A 22,796-nucleotide genomic window follows, 5' to 3' on the forward strand; every position below is an offset into this window, starting at 1 on the left:
CAAAGTATGACATTATAAAACTGTAGTTAGAAGTTTAGTTTGAATACTTTAATTTACGAAGTGTAAAAATAACTGTATTATTATTATGATGATGATTTTGATTTAGGTCCTGATATTAAAATACTAATTTTGCCTACTCATTTTGTCTTTCATTTCAGCTATTTTGTAGATTCGAATACAATCTAAATAAGTGATCTTAGTAAGTGTACAATGTTACGACGGTCTTTTCCAGAATTGCTGAAGTTCTTATTTATGATGGCTCTTTTGATCTTTCTTGGAAGGATTATTATTATTATTTAAAATGACTAAACATAACGATACTTTATTAGAATTACCAAAACAATAATTTAGGGACGGATAAATAAAATATTTATTACATGATAGAATGAATTATTATACGGAAAGTAGATGTCCTTTAAATATATGTATATATTAAAATAGCTATATTGATAGCTTTCAGTTATGAAGAGCCGGCGGACAAATAGAAGAATTCGAAACCTCAATATTCGATAATCCGTTTCATTTGCTAACCACATAATTTTCTGAGTATAAAGAATATCTCAATGCATATCAATAATAAATGTTTATTACTCATCTTCATTTTGTGTGAAACTAGACTCTGTTTCCTATGTATAACATACATATACGTGTAGCTTCCACATAATTGCAAGAGATGTATTCTTGCTTCTTTTTCCAATAATTCTCAAAGGAGACTAGTAAGCATTATTATCCAGGGATGTGGTGTTATGTTCTTCCGGCGTGAAATGTTACGGCTACTAGTATGAATATTGTTCGTCATCGTCACTTCTTTCGTACCCAGAAGTTCAAATAACGATCTGGATGTACAACGGTTACATTTCATGGTTTGTGTTAATCGGCTTTCCTTTTCAATCCTTAATCAACATATCACTTTTAGAAAAATTTAAAATATCCTTAGAGAAGTTGAAGTTGAGAGATTGAGAAGTTTAAAAAATCCTGAAATATCTTAGGTTCAATTTTTGGAAAAATAGTTTTTGCACGAAACATACTTATGACTTGTTTGACAATTTTACAAAATAATATGATGATCGACATGATGATGATTATAATATGATGATGACAAAATGGAACAATAATATGATGATCGGAGTCTTTTTACTTCTTGTTCCTGCAATATGTTTTTATCCTTCTGTTACCCCTTACCAGTAGTATGTTCTGGATGTGTAGTATGCCGAGAGAATGTGCGGTTTTTTCATTTAACTGCTTTTGTTTTATTCATATTGTTTAGCAAAGTGATTAGTGTATTTTATAAATAAGGATCAAAATTTGTTCCTGGTGGCTAGAAAAGTACTAAGTGAGAATCAAAGAGTGAAAGTGCTTTTAAAAATACAGAAATATTTTCTGACGGCATAGATTTTGACCAAGCTACACAGTGGCCACCAATTAGAGTCGATCGAAATGAATACCCATCTCCAAGGATCATCCCCCAGGTCTCCGGCGCCGTCACCTGATCCTGACGTTGACGAGGGTAGTTCTAAAAAACAGGCAACAAGGTAAGTATCTATGTTGCGCTCGTATAGCACGTAGCTGACAGTATTAAGTTATTAATTATTTAGGCAGCAAAATAAAACAGCATTATACATGCGTTAAAAATCATATAATATTGCAATTTATATTTGTCGAAATATAACTTGTTATTAACGTGTTATACATTAAATTTTAACTAGCTTAGATATGCTTTTGTTGTGTATTGATGATGATAATGCTTAAGAAAGCAATTGTTAAATGTTAATTAAATGAGTTTCAATAATACTTTTCAATCAATACACGATACAATGTTAGGTTTTTGATTTTCAATAAATATTCATGATTTACAAAATATTTTTTTCTTTTTAATATTATAGAGTGTTTAAGAAAAGTTCTTCAAATGGCAAAATCACCGTTTATTTAGGAAAACGTGACTTCGTTGACCATATTACCCATGTCGATCCAATAGGTAAGCCAAATTAATGAGTTAAGCATTTGACTTCTTTCGCTTGCTTGACAGAATATGTTTTGTATAATCATGAATTTATTTTATCAATTGACTCTTTTTTTCTTTTCGTTACATGATACATTCCTACTACCTCCATGTAAATCGTAGATGGTGTCGTACTGATAGACCCCGACTATGTAAAAGAAAGGAAAGTTTTCGGACACGTACTATCTGCCTTTCGGTACGGCCGTGAGGATCTGGACGTGCTGGGACTAACCTTCAGAAAGGATCTTTATCTGGCATCAGAACAGGTTGGTATATACATGTTTGCATTTAATATTTTGAACAATAGGCCAATTCATCAAAATATGTCACATTTGTTTTGTTAATTTGAAAAATATTGTTTGCATAGATATTAGTTATTCATTTAAAAAGAAAATAACACTGCATTTTAATTATAATTGTTAATATTGTATTTTTATTAACCCGATTCAAACAATTTCTGGTATATTTTTTTATTTTAATTTATTGTAACACTTATCAAAAACATTGTTGTTTAAATGTAATGCTAAATGCTGCTAATGAAATGATCCCATGATAGAAGCGAACTTATTCAAACCAATTTGAGGTACATGATTTGACCCAACAAAATATGTTCACTGGGTGTATGCGCCACCATGCGTCTCCATTGCTTATGATTCAACTTATTGAAAAACCGTAAACCTTCCTGCAAGTAATGTATTTTGTTTGTTCAAAGGATACGATACAAGCGTGTTTCTAACATCAATAGAGATGATGTAATTTTGATTCCCTAAAAGCTTTTTTCTTTCGATCAAAGAATTTCAAGCAGAGTAAAAATTATGGATGTAAAATACGTTGAAATTCATTTTATAATGCCATTTCTATGTTCAGGCTTTGAAAAAATTGCCGGTGACGAATATTATCTTATTTTATCTCATTCCGCTATAGCTTGGAGCCATGTATGCCTTAGATAGAAGTTGGTTTACATTACACGTAACGAGCAAAGCATGTACCATGATCGTAATAAAAGTTTATGACTCCGTTGACACTAGAGAAGTGCATTAGTAAAAGTGCATTCCACTCGTTTTTTTGTTGCAATTGAAGTGACATATAACTTGACATGTCAAATATAAAATATGTTCGTTAGTTGAATATTTCTTGCGCTATTAATGTATATGCATTCCCAAATGCTTGTAATTGTTTTAGAAATACGTAGGATATTTGAGATAATTTGTATTAAGATAATAACACATATTTTTGTAATATTTACCGTTCAGTCATTTATTTTTCGTATGTCTATCATTGACTTTCTTTTTTGAATAAAAAGTGATATTATTTTTATAAATGATCTTTTTTCTTGATGTCAATTCGTTTCAAATGGAATAGTGCTTTTACATTGAGGAAAAATGCACTATTGCATAAGTCATTTTAGAAATAATAAATAGAATCCACATGAATAGAATCCACCGAATTAGTGGAAATGCATTAATATTCAATAATCAAAAATGTCATATTTATATGTTTATTATTCATTTACTTTTTCATTATTTTGATTGTTGCTAATTCATTATTCATTTTTTAAAATTGAATCTAATTTTATTTTCAAATGAACACGTATGATGTTAGAGTAGTATGATTGGCGCTATTGATTATTTGTATAGTTATATGTAGAATATAGATGTAGCTGTATAAATCATTCTTTATTAGTCTTTCTCAACGTATAACGTATATATAAATTCAATTATTCCTACGAACAGATTAGCAGGCAAGTTGACCGCCAGTATTGCTTCAATTATGCAATTCTCCCAGGCATTGTTTTGATTGTAATGTAATTTCGCCTCCATCCCACGGTTGGTTGTTAATTATTGCAGTCAAGTCGACCACAGCGACAGCAAAAACCACCATGGAGAACCGCTGCCATGCTCGACAGTGTTTTAGATAACATAATCTTTCATTTCCTTTTGGCAAATGGGAAAAGAACGTCTGGCCACTATGAGCAAGGAATGGTCAATAATGACGTGTCGATGGTCCTTGCTTCCTTCCTGCTATTGGTTATTATTACTGTAGATAGCCCAGCATGCTCTCGTCGATGGTTAGTTTGGTGTTGAGTACAAGCCTAAGTAATCCTGGTGTTAGTTTGACTTGAAGAAATTGGGTGAATTTAATGAGTCCCCAATTTGGTTAGATTTGAATGTTTTGCGGCAGTGCTTCGCAATAAAACTCTTTGAGCGTAACTTAACGATAGCAAGAATATGTTTTATTTTATACTACCACGATTAACATCCACTACTTAAGATATTGTTAATGACAAAAATTTTTTTTTCTCCTTCGGATTTTTATTGGTTACTATCTCGAATGGGAATACTCGAAATAAAGCCTATACTTATGTGTTTTTATAATTAAATTTATTAGTTGAAAAGGATTTTTTAGCCTTTTGCTATTTGTGCTTTTTTTAATTTGAATATTTTTAAGAACGATTCATGCATCAAAACATTATATTTCAAAGTTTTCGTCTTTTTATTATACAAGTATTCTTTTTTGATATGTTGTTTACGTTATATTTTTTTAAGTTCAACTGGAAATAAAAGTCTCATGCAAATACACATAATTTTTTTTTGTATTCATTGCATCGTAAACACATTCCAAGGTGTAATAAAAAATTTCATTCTGGAGGCAATCCCATTAATAACGGATTATTAACTACTTCTTAACAGATTTTTCCACCATTGGAGTCGGACCGGCCTCTCACCCGCCTACAGGAGCGTCTGATTCGGAAGCTCGGATCAAATGCGTATCCCTTCTACTTCGAGGTGCCCCCACACTGTCCAGCATCTGTCTCGTTGCAGCCAGCTCCCGGCGATACCGGTAAACCATGTGGTGTAGATTACGAGCTCAAGGCCTTTGTTGGCGAATCACAAGAAGACAAACCACATAAACGGAACTCGGTTCGGTTAGCGATAAGAAAAATCATGTACGCACCCTCGAAGCTTGGCGAGCAACCGTCAATTGAGGTTAGCAAAGAGTACATTCTAAAACCAAATAAAATTCACCTGGAGGCAAGTTTGGATAAAGAGGTAAGGCTTTACGTGTTAAAATATGTTTTAGGTTAGTAAGATCTAGATTTCTTCTTTACAATCAAAGATCTTTATCGTTTATTATTGAAACTGTTTTTAATGTTTTATGGTTTTATTTGCTTAATCTTTATCAGCTTTATCATCACGGCGAAAGCTTGTCAGTGAATGTACATATAGCAAATAATTCAAGTAAAACTGTTAAGAAAATTAAAGTGTCGGTCCGACAGTTTGCGGATATCTGTCTCTTCTCCACGGCGCAGTACAAGTGCACAGTAGCAGAAGTGGAATCAGAGTAAGTAGTGTGGTAGCTAGCAAAACGATTTTATAAATACTCCATTTCTTGAATATAATTCTTAATTCTAACGAATCAGCCAGTGTACCATCCCGATTGAGTTGCATAGTTTCAATATACTGTTTATTTTTATATAAGATAAGAATACTAGCAAAGATATTTCTCCATTTTCAAATTGTAAGCAAAAACAATAGTGAAACTGCATGATTTTTTATTAGTCGCGAGGTAAAAAGGACTCGCGTGTTTATATTTTAATGATGCTTGGATGAGGTGGAGTAGTTCCAAGCTGGTGAAGATTATCATAGTGTCACTTAAACATTCGGAATGTAAAAGTGCACTCTGGTTTATTTGAAGGATTGAATACTTGAAAAGAGAGGAAACATGTTTTGAGTCTTTTTCTCAAGGAGTAAATGTCTAGAGCTCCATGGTGAAGCATAAAAGTGTTACAATAACGACGAAAGCAAACGGAAAGGCATGAAGCTCCATGGCTATGTACGCGGGAGAGTTCAACCGCTACCGAATGCTCGGTTAGTTGCGTGAGGAATGGATTATGGGTACTCTCAAGGTTTTCAAGGATGTAATGCAAGGTTGTCACGAAACGACAACGTGAGGTTGGTAGCCAAAAGTGACTTAACGCGCGAATCTGTTTACTTCAGTTCGTGGATTTGTTAGCGTACATATGGCTGTTGGTGACATGTTACACTCCTGTTGGTGCAGGCAGTAGAAACGGTTTGCCACTTGGGGCTAACGATGCGTTGACGTTGCTCTTGCCCTGGTCTTCGTATGTACGCCGTTATTGCTTGTGTCTATAAGAGTTTCAGTGCCTCCTTAGAAGAAAAAAAAAATAATAAAGGTAAGTTCCAGAAAATGTGTTTTTTTTGTGATTACATACTGTTGACGGAGATTCCTCTTTGAAATCTACATAATGTTCTTTCATTTCATGGCGAGTTTTATACATGATTTATCCTAGTTACCGGATAGTTATTAGCTACCAGTTGCACGCTTACAAGCCATGGTATTTTATGTATACTTGCGCTACCATTTGATTCGAATTCTGACGGACCTATTAAGGGTTAAAAAGCGTATTTTGACATTTACATGCTACGTGATCCTTCAGTCGTTTATTAAATTTCCTTCCTAGAAGAACCGTTGATGAAGGATATAATATTAAAAAATAATGGGAAATTAAATTTTAACTAATAAACTGGTCGATAAATTGTATAAATATAATACTATTGTAGACATATAAATTTAATCATGTTGTTCTAAAAAATCGAAATTGTTTGTTTTTGTTTGATTGAATAACATTCAATGAATTTCAAGTAGATTCTAAGCAATCTATCAAGCTTGAACTCCTTTGACCACATTCTTGAACCATACGGCGGCATTACAAAAATCAATAACCGCTAAGTTACTAAAAGCGTATTCAACGAACACCGAACATACCCATTCGATGAGGGTGTTTTTTTCATTTGGCCTTTGCTCAAACAAAATGTTTCACGATACACTTTCCACCGTATTTCAACAAAACTGTGGTGAACGATAACTTTATCGAAAATCGTTTCTATGCTGCATTTGGAGGTCATATAAACCCTAATGAGAAAATAAGGTTTCTTGGAGCGCTTGTAATGGTTATCGGGAAGCCTTTTTACACAAGCCGATCGCGTCACAATAAATAGGACTAGTTCATGTACGACCATTACAATCTCAATAGATGTGAGGCAGCGTCTCTGAATGATTAATATATCTTTAAAAGAATTAGTTGAATGTTTCAATCGCATCGCGTCATGCGGCTTAAACGCATTTGTTGATTGCTATTCAATTTTAATCTTTACTGTTTCAGATGATGTTTTAATGTTTATATATTAAACGTTACACTTATTAGCTTTTTTCTTAAAATTCAAAACCTCGTCACAGAGAATACTCCGTAGGTCCCGGCTTTACCCTATCCAAAGTGTTCACCATTAAACCTCTTCTTAAGCACAACAAAAACAAACGTGGGCTTGCCCTGGACGGCCAGTTGAAGCATGAGGATACATATCTCGCTTCCAGCACGATGTAAGCAATACACATACGCGATATATGCACGATTATGTACCGGTGGAGGAGTTTGATCCGTGATAATGGGACGGTTAATCGAAAATTCGGCTTTTTAATACCTTGTCCATAGCATGTTCTTAAAATGGTTGTTTCCTGTTGTTTATATACACTCTCGTCGAGCGGCAGTAAAACCACCCTTCAAGTATCCTTTCATTTCAATCTGCATAACATTACACTCAGGCTGAATTTTAATTGATATTTTATTTTTAGTTGAATGATATATTATATACATTCAAATCGTTTTTCGTTTCGTATATAGTTGACCTTAATAATGGTACAAAGGTTTTTCTTGTAGCAGTATTTTGTTTTCGATAGGTAGTTTGCCATTTTCGAAAACTAGCCAGTTTCTTTCAAGCTAGTAATAGGCTAGTGAGAGCTAAAAAAGCTGCTTTATTATTATATTTTTAAGATATAATAAAATAAATCATAAGAATAACCCATTATAACAAATACTTTCATTGCATGGCGTTTCAATGTAACGTACCTTAAAAGTTTAGCGTACTTCGTCATTGAAAAGTTCATTAAATGTACTCTATGGTAAACAAAGCATGTGAAGCCTGTTAAATAATAGGTATCACGTTTGTAGACAATCGGATCAGGTGCCATCTTATAAATGATCAAAAATAACAATCAAATTTTGTATTTTTGTTATTAGCTAGTAAACATCTTTCAATTTGCTTAGATCAGTTGAGAAACCATATGAAAACACTGACAAACAATTGTTATTGTTTGTACGAGTATGTGCAGAATAATAGGAAGTTTTCTGGGTGGATGCTTGATTGGTAATAAGTTTCTTTTTTGACTAACACAATTCATGTCACTGTAGAAGATAAAATGAGTGTTATACATGTATTGGAGCAAATATTTCATACAGCTAAAGTTGATGTCATCATTCACAAGGATATAGCATAAACTATTTCGCAGCAACAAACGATGGGGACACAGTTTATGTTCGAAATATTACCTTCTTCTATAAATCTATGCCTGTTAAGAAAGGTTCAGTGAATTGTATTTATTTTGATTATGTTTCACTTATTGTGTTGTTATAATTTTAAGAAATTCCAGCTTTTTTGGAAAATTTTTGTAACTGTTGTGGAATTAAATTAGTGGCCTCGCTGGCAAATGTCGCTTAAACTGATTAGCAAAACATACTCTTCGATAAACTGGTGATGTGCTGTGTTGCGAGAGAAAGTGACCTAAACGGATTGAATGGTAGCGGAATGATCATGCGGTGTAGTGCTTGGAAAAGAAGATAACAGTTCGATTGTTAACTTCTTTGGGTTGTTCAGTACTGTAACTCTAGCAGTATTTCTGTTTTAACTGACGAGAATGGAAAAGGAGCAGAGTGCAGATAAAAGAAAATCAAATCATTCCACCGTTGCCACCGTTCACATTGCATATACTATATTGCTGGCTTTAAAAAAAAAGAATCAAGCACAATATTGCAAACAATTTGAAAGGTTGGCCCCCATATTGTGGCTTGAGTTAGTTTGGTTAGCATTCAACTCTGACCAGCACACGTGCGTGCCGCAAGTGATTAGCCTGCGTTTCCGATGAGTTTCCCGTGGATAACATTTGCTGTTAACCATGTGTTTGAGTGTGGATCGATGGGGGAACGTCGACAGCGCCACTACCGACGTCTCCACGACCTACGACATCGGTGGCGGTGGCGTGAAATCGATGGAAATTGGACCGGACAACATTTCATCAACTCTTTTCCATGATGTTGTTTGTGCAATTGCGCAAGTCTGTCGATGTGAATGTTGTTGATAATGCTAATTCATGGAGTGACGGTAATATGATTCGATTCAAAACCAACGTTCGTGAGCGTTTCACTTGATAAAGTTACCAGTCATAGAAAAGTGCGCCATTGGGCGTCTCCATCAAATATATGAGCCGTTTTTAACATATTTCATTTCTTAGTGTGAGAGTAAATTGACCAACAATCTCAAAAAATTCAGTATGTATTGTGCTTTAGTGATTTTGAACATATAATGTACGCACATGCTATTCATTCAAAATACAAATTATATTTAAAATATTGCAGATGGTGCACAGGCTAGATTCGTTGGATTGTTTTTAATTGAAAGTTAATGCATAAACATATTACATATTCTACGAAAATTAACGTCCATTATTTTCTTATTTTTTCTTTCCATGTTGATTTCGCAATATTTAAAATTTTATCTTTAATCCTTTTCTACGGTTTTCTCATATGGTACAACAATAAACTATTTTTATTTGATTGTATCTGCGAATTATAAACACTCATGTGATGAACGATGATTCGTAATTAATTTTTAAATGTTTCGGTTTAAAATACACATTTTTTGTGTATTCTTGTGTGTATGTACTGCCTTGGGAATTTGTCTAAAATGGCAATACATGTATAAATTATATCTCTGGTAACTTCTACGTCGATTCGTCGTTTTTGTGTCGGTACTCCGCCAATCATCAGAGACGGATGTCAGGTTGCTCCCGGTTTCACACTATCGAAAGTGTTTACGCTGACGCCACTGCTGGCCAATAATAAAGACAAGTGGGGCCTGGCTCTTGACGGCCAATTAAAGCACGAGGACACCAATCTGGCCTCGAGCACACTGTAAGTTGTTGATTTTTTCGCTTTTTTCTTTTTCAATTATTAGCATACACTGTTTGACTGTTCTTCTTTGTCTCAATCTGTTTGTCTAGTTTTTTTTTTACTTTTTCGCACCTCATAGGATTTACAACACCTTATAATTTAAATCATGATATATGGTGCATATTCAGACGCAACACAGAGTTTTTTGCTATCTGATATTCGTTTGTTGTTCTGATTCGTTTGTTTCTACAAATTTCGTAAGCTCCAGGTTTATTTTGACCATTTGTCACTCAGAGCTATTTTTGTTTCGAGTCGATCTTTTTTATGCATTAGTTTCATTAAAATTTGTTTATTTCATTCAAATATTTCATTCTTTGTGTGTGTTTTTTTGCATGCATGCATATTGTCTTTTTACTAGCAGTATAAATTGCTTTAAAATCACTTTTTCTAATTTTAAATTTAAGTCAAAATATAAAAATATACTACAATTGATCTTTAATCAATTATATTTGCGCAAAAGAATTCAAATTACATGCATAGGTTGACTGAGCTTCAACTATTTAATTGTAAAACTGTTGTCCATTTTTTTTTGTTTTTGTGTTAGTTGCAGCATAAGAACATTCATATTTCTGGATTTTTTTTCATGTTTAGCTCTATATCCATTTCTTTACGTATCTGGCTTTGCTTTCTTACATTTTAATTTTTTTTGCATCGAGTATATACTAATACATATATCTTTGTGTTTGTAGTATTTGTGTTTTAATGTTTGCATAATATTTGTATGTTTTATTTAACTCTTTATGTTTGTCTTAAAAATTTATATTTAGCCGCTAGCTTATAATATCTTCTTTTTTTCTCGCGCTTCGCTATATCTAACACTATTTAACTTATTTGCAGGTCTCGCACACTGGTCGACGGAAAATATAGGTAGAATCTTGAAAAAATTCTGGCATTTAATTTTGAAAATTTCTTTAGTGTAAAGTTTGAATATTAATCAATTCTTTGATTTGATATGCTTTAAAATAAAACAAAATAATGATCATTTTACAATCATTTTTTATCTTACATTTTTTTATAATTTTAATAGTTAAACAACATTTATTTTTGTAACATAAAACTGTTAAAAGATTTTTTGCTTGGTATATGTTTAAATGGAATTGTTCGTAACATTTGTATTATCATATTATACATTAAAATCTTATTTTATTATGAAGTTTATTTGCTTCATGTAGTCCAATTTTTATCGTTTCTGTAACACATTACCACATCCGCCACGTAATGATTTTACTTGCCGCTTCGATTTATGCTTAAGTTGTTTAGAATGTTATCGCTTGAATTTTACTTGTTTATTTTTATGAACACTCATTTAATTTTCCTCTCTATAATGTTATGTTTTTTGTTTTTGTATGCGTATTCGGATACAGAATTGCTGATCCTTCACAACGAGAAAACTTGGGCATCATTGTGCAGTACAAAGTAAAAGTTAAACTGTGCATCACACCATTGGGCGGGTAAATATTCATTTGCTGTACTTCTTGCATTGATGCACTTAAACAGTTGTTTTATTTACGTGCTTTGTTTATTCTATTCGCAGAGATTTGGTAGCCGAACTTCCGTTCATACTCATGCACCCGAAACCGGACGATGACGAACCCGTGATAGCGGACAGATCGCCGGGTCGGACGGTTAATAGTGCCGATAGAAAGCATTCTTACCAGAGCGGTCACGATATGGGCTCAAACAGCAACAACGGTGATGCGAACGCCACCAAAGAAGATGGTCCAAACCTAATTCAGCTGGACGGGTATGAATAAAAAATATATTTAAATTGAAAACATATTCGTTGCTAGATGTTACATCATATACAACAAGAAACAGATAATATAACGTTATATTTTGAGATTTATCATTTGAGAGAAAATGTAATTTTTGTTGAATCTAGATATATAAAACAGAATATTCGTAGAATTTATTCCGTTGCATTGAACATGTTTGTTTCTCGTTCATGAATCTATTGAATTTTAAATTGTAACGACTTTTATAAGACTTATTGTTATTTCTGTATACCATTGTTTGACTCATAACAATTTATTAAATAATCATGTAATGTAAGATTTTATTTGCGACATGCAAGCGATATTCAATCTTTTACTTTCTTATATTGACAATGATTTGTTCTAAGTGGGCTAACACTTTATTTTCGCTGTGCTTTGTGTTTTTAGAGATGACAACTGTCCAGATGATGATATTATATTTGAAGATTTCGCACGATTACGTCTGAAAGGTGCCGAAACGGAAGCTTAAATCCATGCTGATCAATTAGATTGCGATGTACGCTCGGCCTTCTTGAACGTCGTAACCAGACAACCATTAGTCAAGGCAAAGATGCAGCAAGAAACTGACCAACAGATAACTTAAGCTACGCCAAAGTATCCAACTTGGATGTTTTCAAACAATTGCCTAGCTCTTCCTCAACATTGCCCAGAATTGGACATTAAATCGTACAGCCGTTTAAACAATGAATAACGAAAAAATATTGTCATTTAACGGTTAGGACCAAAGCCTTTATTGGTTTTCTACAGCAAGAAAACGGACTATATTCAAAGTTAGACACATTCTAACTGTGCATTTTTGTAGGAGCTTTCGATCTAAATTAATTTTCTTTCGTGCACATATAAGCTCCCTTTATTTTATCTTTCCGTAAGAATGATTGATAAGATAAGATCGAAATTTCAAAGCAATTTTACAAGGTACATGAAACACCGAGATGATGCAAAACTGACGGTGAATCAAAAGTAACAATTATTTAAATAATAGATCGTTGGTGAAGGAGATCACACAATTTGAGAATCTTGTGCTCTGTCGCTTATTGAAGAAATTTTCGATTTATTCGTGAAAAAACGAGAAAGCATAAGATTTCGCTTCACGAAGTGTTTGATATGATTTTAGTTTAAAAAGCTATTAAATGGCATACATGAACGCTTAACGTTCTTGAGCGTATTTGTAGATAAATGTAACTAAAATGTTACTTGGTACAGTGAATGTAAGTCCACATTTGCATTTATTATGGGAAAAACTCAACACACAAAGCGAAGTTAGTAAAAAGAAATATATGTAATGGCAGAAGAGAATCCTAATTCAACGTAACATGTAGTAATCGTACGGTTGCAATAGTTTCTTGGTGAATTTTTATTTAATTAATAACGGTTTTCAAATCTTTAGTTAAAACGAACCACTGCGTCAATATTTATGACCTGTTAATAATGTGGATTAAGCTATCGAAAAGCTGTACTAAAGCTTGCGATGTGACACAAAAAGGGTCTAAAAGAATTTATATTATATATTGTTTTTTTGTTAATTACTTTCCTTCGTTTATGCTCTTTTCTATCGATTTTTTTTTTGTTTAAACTTTTGCGACCGATATGTCTAGTTCGTTGTAGTGATAATTATTAAATCGCACAACACAAAAGAGCAAGTATTTATTGGAAAACATTAGGTAGAAACTAAACGTAAACCATAAACACTTTACAAAATAAATAACACCCCTGCATAAATCACATAATGCACTCTCAAAACATAATGTCGTTACATGAATAAAGAACGAACAGGTGTAGGTTAAGCGTGACAACAATACAACAATTTTCGCATAAAATTTGTTCGATATTTCTAGTTTCAGGTCACGTGAGGTGAATTGTGCATCACATGCATGGAAGCGTACTATAGCTTTTTTCCGTTCGCCATTTCATTACAATAGATAAAACACATCCTTGTACCTTTTAGCCAACTAAAATTTAAAGACACCCATTCCGAAAGCTTTCCCATGCTCAGTTATTTCAATCGCGCGATTTCTGTTTCCTCTGTTAATGCGTGTGCTGTCGTTTCAACATTCGATCGTGATTAGAGTGTAGTACGGTAAGATGTATTACACTTGATAGTTGGATTATTTTATTGATAATTTGATTGCCGTTGACTGATTGGAACGAAGGGAATTAAGTAAGTTTGTTGTAGCTATTTATCTGTCTAATACGCTACCGGTTGATGACGCAAATTGTCATATAAAGGAAAAGAAAATACACATACCACCTTTATTAAAAAAAAAAGTTCATGTGATCGTAACCATAACAATTTGTACAATTTACCATGCCTCTAGCATTGGTGACTCAACAATTTCTAAGTGGCATTAAGACGACGAAAACAATGATGAAACAGTTTACAGTGTAATGCAAAATATACCATGTATTCTATCTTTAGATAAATAGAATAACCAATATATGCGGCAATGGTTACATGTTCGGTTTTTCGTTGTCTGTCTTGATGGGTGCGCTTCTTAATGTTCTGCAGTTTGAGCGATGAGGAAATAATGCAGCATATTTTCAGGAAGCTTTTCCGGCTCATGCGATTCAGTACACAGACTTATTATCAATGTTTTGCCAGATCGGAATTAATGAATCATGGGCGCGTAACATGATACGAAGATAACTGCTATGACGTTTCTATAGCGCAAGATTTACAACAAATATATTTTCAACGATCCTATACTTTTGATGGAAGTAAAATACAACAAAACTCTTCCTCGGTGGATGAGGCCAGGCAGGTTTGTTGATAAAACGTAGCATTTATCAAAAAAGCGATAAGATTCACAATTCCGCAACCTTCCATGTACGGTCTAGCAAGCCATAGTTGAATGTAGCCTAATTCAGTGGAACTATTATAAATAGTGGTGAAAAATTTGAATGTCATTATTATTTTTGCGAACGGAGCTAGAAGAGAAAATCGAAACGAAATATATAAGTCACACTGGATAAAATTATATAAAAGAGGCATAAAGTAAGGTTTCTACTGCATGTTATTGGCTACATTAACAAGTGTGTACCTTTTGCATTTTCTACCAAACGACTGCAAGTACTGGCACATGGTCTTACTGGCCCATGCACTAGGAATAGGATGAAAATCTCACTACGCATGCATGTGTTTGCATTTCATTGGGAGCTGGTAGCAGGTTCGAGTTTCGGTTTATTGGAAGTGAAATTTGTCTGAAGAAATTTTGGTACCTTCTGCTTGGTTTTAGGGAATCTCGCATAATAACTCTATAGACAAATATTGAACTAAAAAATTGAATAAAATCTAGAACAAATCTAACAGATGGAGCTGTTACATGTAACTTCATCTTGACTGCTGCAGTGCGGAGCTCGTATAAGTGCAGGTCTTTTCAGGAAGAACTGTCTCAGAAAAGTAAATATTATATTAAATGTTGCCAGGTAGAGACCGTAAATTGTGTATTCTAACCCTAGTACGAAAAGTATTGTGATGGAACTCACGCAAACAGCACACTAACGACATCGTCTATCTTGGTGTATATGTACTGTTAAGGTTAAGAACTCTGTTAGAGTTCTATCAAAAGGTGTCTTATCGTACGAATGTGTTTGGGTTTTCTTGGCGCTTGCCGCATGCGATAATGCTTTTCTGCATTTATTCGTTTATTAAAAGCAGAGGAAACGAGGTATCATCATTTTATTTTTCTGCAAAATAATATATTTAGTAACAGTTATTTTATGTATTATAAACATTTTTTAACGACAAATCATCAACTTCTTTGAGGCCTACAGTGGGTTATTTTGGCTCAATCAGTTCGATTAATTTATTGACGTATGATTTTCGTCGTTTGATGATGATGTTTCATGAATTGGAATAAATGCTCCATCTCTATTCTAAATTTTCCTTTTGAAATTCTTTTACTCGCACTGTCCTTCAAAGCAACTTCCTTTGTTGAAGTTAACGAAAAAAATAATGACCAACGAAACAACTGTTGCTCTTGTTCCGAACAATAACGCTTTCAGATTCTAACAATCACTAATTGACCGAATCGTTTTGTTGTCGAAAGTTAGATACATTTTACGTTGTAAAAACAATTTGCAACGTGCACTGTAATCCGCAACTAGGCATCAAAAGAAAAATTAAACACAAATATGAAATTTCGAAAAGTAGAAGAACCTTTATATCAGACTTCATGCAAATCTTTTGAACAAATGGCGAAACCCGCAAAGCCCGAAACGAGTCAAAATATCTTGGTGTAGTCCTTAAAGAGAGTCCATAAAATCGCTGAAATTGTTGTAGAAGAAGTATCGGCTGCACAGGAATAGTTGGAAAGCAACAGAAGAAACCACCATAAACTTTAGAACATGTGATTAATGCACAGATTCCCATCCACAACTTATTTTACCACCATTAGTGTGCATTTAAGCCAACATTGATCCACAACAATGAAAGTGGCACAATAAATGTGAACGGCGTGCGAGGTGCGAACGGGTATTGAACAGAAAGAGAGCATATGCATTATACAGTGATACCGAGAGAGGGATTCAAAGTTGGATGAAACAATCGAAACATTGCAACGGTTAATAAAATATACATAGTTACACACTAATATTCGAATGGAAACTGCAAACCTTACAACACGACACGCAACAAACACGTACACTTGAGGTACACTAACGAATAGAATTAACTGAAAACCGATGGTTTAAAAAACGCGGTTGGTTTAGACGATACGCATAATGTATGAACTGTGAACGGAGCAATCACTGTAACACGCCATCTCGTTTCAGTCCATCCTTTCAATGTATTTTGCCACACATTCGATGTTATATTTTAACGCATAATTAGGTTATGATTGAAGGCGAACGATTTTAACGATGGTGTAGTCAGAACGTGAGGCAAATATGCCAATGTTGAGCCGATATGTAACAAGCACAACTTACTCTAAATCGAAGTTCCCCCTCAAGGCGAGCTATTGGAGCGGACTGCAAAAACAAAATCGCAACAATAACAACACGTACACTATGTAGCACAAGTTTTGCAACAAAATGAAACCGACAGTGGGCGGCGGAAGAAGTAAACAAGTTTACAAAAATATAATTTGGTGTAAAAAAAGTACCTGTTGTAAGCGTGTTGAACATGTGCGTCGCTCTCCGAGCGCAATTGATGACATTCCTTATTATTTGGCACTTTGTTTTAACCATTTTCATACCGTTTCAGATTTCGTAACAATTCACTAGGCAACAAATTCTTTACAAAGCACAAGTATGCAGAAAAACATCGAAACATAAACAGCATAATATGTTGTGTGAGATATTGCTTTTTTGTGGTTGACATCTTTCTTATCATGTGGGGTACACTGTCCTTATCAGATTAAATGGCACGATAAGGGTGCGCTTTAGTTGTTTAGCTCTTGGCAAGACGTTGGGTGACCATTACGCACAGTCTTCGTAAAAGAACTACAGTGTGAAGCTGAAGTGAAACAAACCGTGATAAATTTGGCGTGTTCAGGGTTGAAAACATCAAACAAAACATAAAGAATTATTCTTCAGAGCATATATTATTTTAAATAGTGTTGAAATCAGTTACTCAGTACGCTGGAATCGTTTTCGCTGAAATGAAAAGTGTTTAATGTGCAGTAACAACAAATATTCTCGTACAGAGATCCTAATTTGAACCTCTATTGAAAAATTGATTTTATAAGCCACTAATTGCGTTTACAGGCGTACGGTATGTGAGACCTATGTTTAATGGCTTAGCTTATCTTCAAAAAGATATATTGATATTGCGTTGCCCGTGTCACAAACACTAACCACCATTCCATAACATGCAATTAGTCATCGAGACATCGGTAAACTGTTGTAATAAGCGTGCGAATGTTAAAAAAAGAAGCTATTGCTGAAAGTAATTACAAAAAGGCTGCATAAATGGCCCGAGAAGCTCCGAATCACGGGATAAAACGTTCCCTGTTAACATTGAGCCTTGGGTTACTGCCGTGTTTCGTTGTACTATTGGGTAAGTGTCATCAAATGTCGAAATCGTATGATTCGTACAGCCTTCAGTGATGTACCGCTGCAGCTAGCTTGAATGCCGCTGAAGGAGCCTATAATATCCCGGATGAACTCGTGCACTGCTATCGCGGAAATGCTACGCTTCCGGGTCCTCCACATACACTTCGGTATCTGCTGGAGCTGATACGCAAGATCGAAAGGCACAACCCCACTACACTGGATATACGCATGCTAAGTGCTGAGTTGATACACCGGTAAGAACCGTTTGAATGAATAATAATGTCCTGTTCTCGTTGAGGCTGTTGGCTAATATACATTGTTTTTCCATTTCCATTCATATCCCCGCGATACATTAGCATGCGAGTGGACGGTATCGAAAAGGTTCCCGGTGTAGCGGAAACAGACTGGGTAACTCCGTACAGCCCACGAGGCATAATGGTTCCGAAGTACGTGCTACTTCGGCAGCTCGTGTCCAACGTACCGGGACGAATCGATTTCGAGGCGTTCCTTACGCCGAGCGAGATCTGCAATCTGCACCGAATGCTTAGCAGCTCCGTGGAACCGTTCCAGCGTGACGACGAACGCACTACCTGTCCACTAACGCTTATGAGTAGCGATGGTAACGCCCAGGCACCTTGGATAACGCAGAACAAGTAAAAAAAAGCAGAACGCTTCCGTTGCAGTTTCGTTCACATGTCGATCACAGCATGCCATTCTTTCCAGGGTTCAGAAGAACAATTCCAACAGGACCACGTTTGCGCGTCCAATTTCACGCTGTCCACTGGAACGGGGAACCTGTCGCACGGTGGACTACGGTACGATTGCACCGGGAGTGGTCATAATGTCCATAACCGCCGGGCTACAGCCACAGAACGTGCTGATCAGCGAGTTCGTGACGGCGTACCGCAAGAAGAACCCGTACGAAAATCTCGAAACCATGGATACAGCGGACACGCGAAGGCAGCTCGATAAATTGTTCGCATCGTTGGACTCGATCGACAACATGTACGCTGCCGGATTGGCGGGTGATCTGGCCGAAGTGTGCCTCTACCAAGGACCGACGCTCATGACGGACGTTGTGATTGGGCTGGCTGGCAGCTGGAACGATAGTTACTTCCCGCGTGCACATTTTCTGAACCAAAACCACGCCGGCCGGTGGGAGATGACGGACAGCGAGATACTGGCCGGGCTCGATGGATACTTTCTCGCCCAGCAAACCCCGGAACTGTACAAACGCTTGCGCCGGTTGCGCCTATCACAAGTGCTGGAGATGTTTTACAGCGATCGTGGCATTCCGGTAGCGGCGATCGAGAACGTCTCCCATCGGAGACGATTAGGCGGCACAAGGCGCACGGGAACTGTGAATGGTTGGTCCGAGCAGCATGCAGCAGCCGTTCAGCGTCCAGGATCACGGCTCACGGATGCGGACGAAAAGGCACACTTTAACGCAAAGGCTGGCGGTAGAAATCGCTTTCACGCGGTGTTCGATGGCGATGAGGATGACGAACAGGTCCAGCAGCAAGCGATCGACGTTACACGAGCATGCCAACGGAAGGACATCCTGCGTACGATCGATTGGGAAAAGATGAAGCAAGAAACGAGCAAATTCGTCGAGGTGCTACAGTACACTACCGGGAGTGTCGTGGTTAACGAGAGATTAATGCAACGCATCTGTAACGCGACGGTGGACAGGTTTGCCGAGCAGGCTGGCTTGCTGCTGGACACGCTGGCCGACTGTCCACCGGAGGAAAACGAGCCAAAGTTCGCGATGAAAGCAACCATGGATCTTACCGTCATTCTCGATGGTTCCAGGGACGAGTACCACAATCTACAGCTGGTCGCGTGAGTCTACCGAAAGAATGGTGCCGAAAGAATTTAAAATAAACTCATTGTCCCTTCATGTTCTCTTGCAGCTATCTGGTTGATTTGATCGACGTTTCGAACTATGGCTCTTCTATCGCGATAGTGCATGGCACCACCGGCCAGTACATTGTCAACCGTACGCACAGCATCTCGACGGTGTTTGAGCAGCTGCAGCTTTTCCACGGATCATGTAACGCCACAGACAGAAGCGCATTTTGATTGTGTCTAATGTGTGTGTGTGTGTGTTCTTTTTTTTGCAGTCCCTCGTCAGCTTTCACTATCGCGAAGTTTTGCTGCGATCGTCGACACCCTCGGAAGGCAAATGGATGAAGAACGAGCCAACTTTATCGTCGGAGCAAATGCACCCGTCATTCTCGTGCTCTCGCAGTCTCATCGAATCGTAAACGCGGATTTTGAAAGCGCCCGCCGGATGCTCCGCGGTTCGTTCGAACAGTTTCCCGATCTTTATTTCGCGTTTGTCACCAACGACGTGCCCACGTTCCAGCAACTAACCGATTTTGTATGCTACTGAGCAACTGAGGCGGCGCATGTTCGATTGATGTTCCATTTTGTGCTCTTTTCTTTTGTTTTTTAGACCGACACAACGCACAGCCGATCGGCGGAGGAGCACTATCACATCGTTGAAGCCACGCAAACGTCGATCGAAAGCATTTCACGGGATGTAGCGGCCGTTTTGCGTGGTATTCCGCAGCGTTTGATTTCACCAAATTGCCACACCGACGCAAATCGGGCCAGCTGGCGAGCTGCTGCGGTACGCGAGGAATACGAGCAATATCTTTCGCCGGGTGTTGAGTTACGGTACCGTTTGGGGCAACTCTTCCTGCGTAACAGCGGCGAGGTTCGCGTGCAGTTCATGAACACAAATTACGGCGAGTTTACGGTGTGCGAAGGGCGCAACCATCGCGTTGTGCCGGAAAACTGCCAATCGACGGGACCCGATCGGGAAAGCATCTGGTTTAACCACAGCTGGCCGTGTAGCGGTGGTACGGATCAGGCGTGCCGGGCGCTTTACTACACCGTACGCCTCGATAGCTCCAATATGCTGTGCAACGAGAATGACTGCCGCTATCCGGATCAGGTGCGGTTTGTCATACGCCACGAGGGGTTGCGGTGCATCGGGGATGATGGAAGTGGCGCACCACCGCCGGTGGCTGCGTGGCATTCGTTTTGGATGGCGATTTTTATAGTGATAGTTTTGAGGTTAAGCTCCTACCGATCGCTAACACTAGCTCTATTAGTGTAAAGAACACCCACGTCTCGTTTACTTTTTCAAATTTCTGTTATTTTCTGTTTTGAGAATGCGTCTCAAAACACGTTACCATTCCATTGTTATATCACATTGAATCATGTACTTGCATATTATATCAGTCACGTTTGAAATGACATCAAATAAATATAAATTATAAATTCAATCGAGTTTTTCTTTATTACGTTAAAACTCATCCAGAAATACATACAACATTCGTGGTCGTCAAAGCGGTCTTTTAAGTCGGCATTATACTTTCGGTTGCATTTTGCTTCGCAATTCAATATGTTCTGCACAGTTCCAGCAGGAGAGCATAGTTGGTGTAAAAATATTTGTCGTTCATAGTTCAAAGTCCAGTGGGTTTCAAATAAAGAGTTGAAAAAATATCACTATTATTGTTTTTTAGAACAACAATAGTCCTAAAATAAAGAAATAAAATGAATAAATGTGAATTACTAGAAGAAAGGTTTAATAGCTGCTTTTTGAAACTTTCCTATTTATATTGTTAACAATCTACAAAATCATTGCAAATCGCCCAAACAGTAGATATCACGTTATTCCAAACCAATAGAATCGAAAAGAACATGTTTATTACACGCATATACACTATACCGTGCAGAGCGGGAAGAATGGATAATGGAGAACTGGCACTCGAAAACAGGAATTTTTTCGCCAAAGTAACAGGAGAGCATACCAGCCAGGAGGACACGTGCTAACTGTGCTACTCAGAAAATATCCGTATAACACTTTTGATGCCGCTGTACAAAAACAATAGTTTTCTCCAACAGATGGCGCTAAATAAAAAAATATTATGCTATAATTTAAATTGTCTGTGCTATGAGCGCCATCTAGGCGACAGAATATAAAACAATAAGTATTACAGCGCTATCTATGAGTGAATAATAGTGAATAATGCCTGCGGTTCAACCGACAAAAATGTAACCTCTTGACTGGTATGCTCTCCTGTTACTTTTGCGTAAAAATTTATCAGTTTTCTCGTGCAGTGCGCGGGATTTTTATTTCACGTTTTTCGTTGTGCTTGCTGTTATGTATTCGCATGCACGTTCTTGGCGAATATGTTTGGAATGGGAATGCATTTAGTGCGTAATTTCTATGCAAATGCAAGCAATAAAACTAGAATTAAAAATGCCACATTATACGTATTTGTTCGAAATGATGCTATTTAAAAAAATGCCAAATGGTTTGAAACAACAATATATTGAGGAAAGGCTAAAGGGTGCAAATCACAAACGAAAAGTGTGAGTTTTTGAATGGAAAACACGAAAGAAATAGTGATAATTTCAATAATACATGGTGATGATAAAAAAGCTTCGTACTAATTATACTATACTAAATAGGGAGTGAAGAAGATAAAAATTAAGCAATATATTATTCAACATAATCTATATGAACCTGTTCATTTCTTTGGTCGTTACACTTTTCAACAAAGAACTGGAAGAATTGTCATTGCATGAATTGCTATAATATTAAGCATGCCAACTCCATAGGAGATCATTTAGGATAAAATTTGGTACACTTTTCTGTGAATAATATCCTTAAACATTTACATAAAAAAGTACATGATGTTTGAATTTAAAAAATTTACGGTATTTTATTGCCCATAGTACAGCAAACGAACACTGTCATTATTTGTTTACGTGCGTGCAGTACTAGAATATTGACAGTTATCATGCAAATAAAATGACAGTTCCGGGTTATTGAAAATTTGTCAACGTCACTCGATATCAGCAGGATTGTTTTCCAATAAATAAAACTTTAGTTTGCTTGTGTCCTCGTCGCTTCGCCTTTTTATCGGCC

General features: G+C 36.4%; 2 protein-coding genes across 2 annotated transcripts; both read left to right on the forward strand.

Annotated features, from left to right (window-relative positions):
- The first annotated feature begins 1,437 nt into the window (after positions 1-1,437).
- Positions 1,438-12,326, forward strand: LOC128730585 (arrestin red cell). Its single transcript, XM_053823659.1, has 10 exons — positions 1,438-1,532; positions 1,884-1,975; positions 2,123-2,265; positions 4,690-5,049; positions 5,184-5,341; positions 9,900-10,043; positions 10,920-10,949; positions 11,447-11,533; positions 11,617-11,826; positions 12,245-12,326. The coding sequence occupies exons 1-10, from the start codon at positions 1,438-1,440 to the stop codon at positions 12,324-12,326; spliced, it is 1,401 nt and encodes a 466-aa protein (XP_053679634.1).
- Positions 12,327-17,764: 5,438 nt separating this feature from the next.
- LOC128726725 (uncharacterized) lies at positions 17,765-21,137 on the forward strand. Its single transcript, XM_053820553.1, has 7 exons — positions 17,765-17,852; positions 17,916-18,102; positions 18,205-18,501; positions 18,572-19,690; positions 19,762-19,901; positions 19,972-20,231; positions 20,307-21,137. Exons 1-7 carry the CDS (start codon positions 17,765-17,767, stop codon positions 20,973-20,975), a joined length of 2,760 nt encoding a protein of 919 aa, XP_053676528.1. The 3' UTR covers positions 20,976-21,137.
- The last annotated feature ends 1,659 nt before the right edge of the window (positions 21,138-22,796 follow it).

This window comes from Anopheles nili, chromosome 2, assembly GCF_943737925.1.
Source record: "Anopheles nili chromosome 2, idAnoNiliSN_F5_01, whole genome shotgun sequence".
Taxonomy (NCBI): domain Eukaryota; kingdom Metazoa; phylum Arthropoda; class Insecta; order Diptera; family Culicidae; genus Anopheles; species Anopheles nili.

Bases quoted from the DNA above. Each gene is read 5' to 3' on its own strand.
- LOC128730585 (XM_053823659.1), top strand. From the start codon at position 1,438: ATGAATACCCATCTCCAAGGATCATCCCCCAGGTCTCCGGCGCCGTCA. The intron at 2,266-4,689 runs GTTGGTATATAC...ACTTCTTAACAG, and splicing joins TTTATCTGGCATCAGAACAG to ATTTTTCCACCATTGGAGTC. The intron at 10,950-11,446 runs GTAGAATCTTGA...ATTCGGATACAG, and splicing joins CTGGTCGACGGAAAATATAG to AATTGCTGATCCTTCACAAC.
- LOC128726725 (XM_053820553.1), top strand. From the start codon at position 17,765: ATGGCCCGAGAAGCTCCGAATCACGGGATAAAACGTTCCCTGTTAACA. The intron at 17,853-17,915 runs GTAAGTGTCATC...GTACCGCTGCAG, and splicing joins GTGTTTCGTTGTACTATTGG to CTAGCTTGAATGCCGCTGAA. The intron at 18,103-18,204 runs GTAAGAACCGTT...GCGATACATTAG, and splicing joins AGTGCTGAGTTGATACACCG to CATGCGAGTGGACGGTATCG.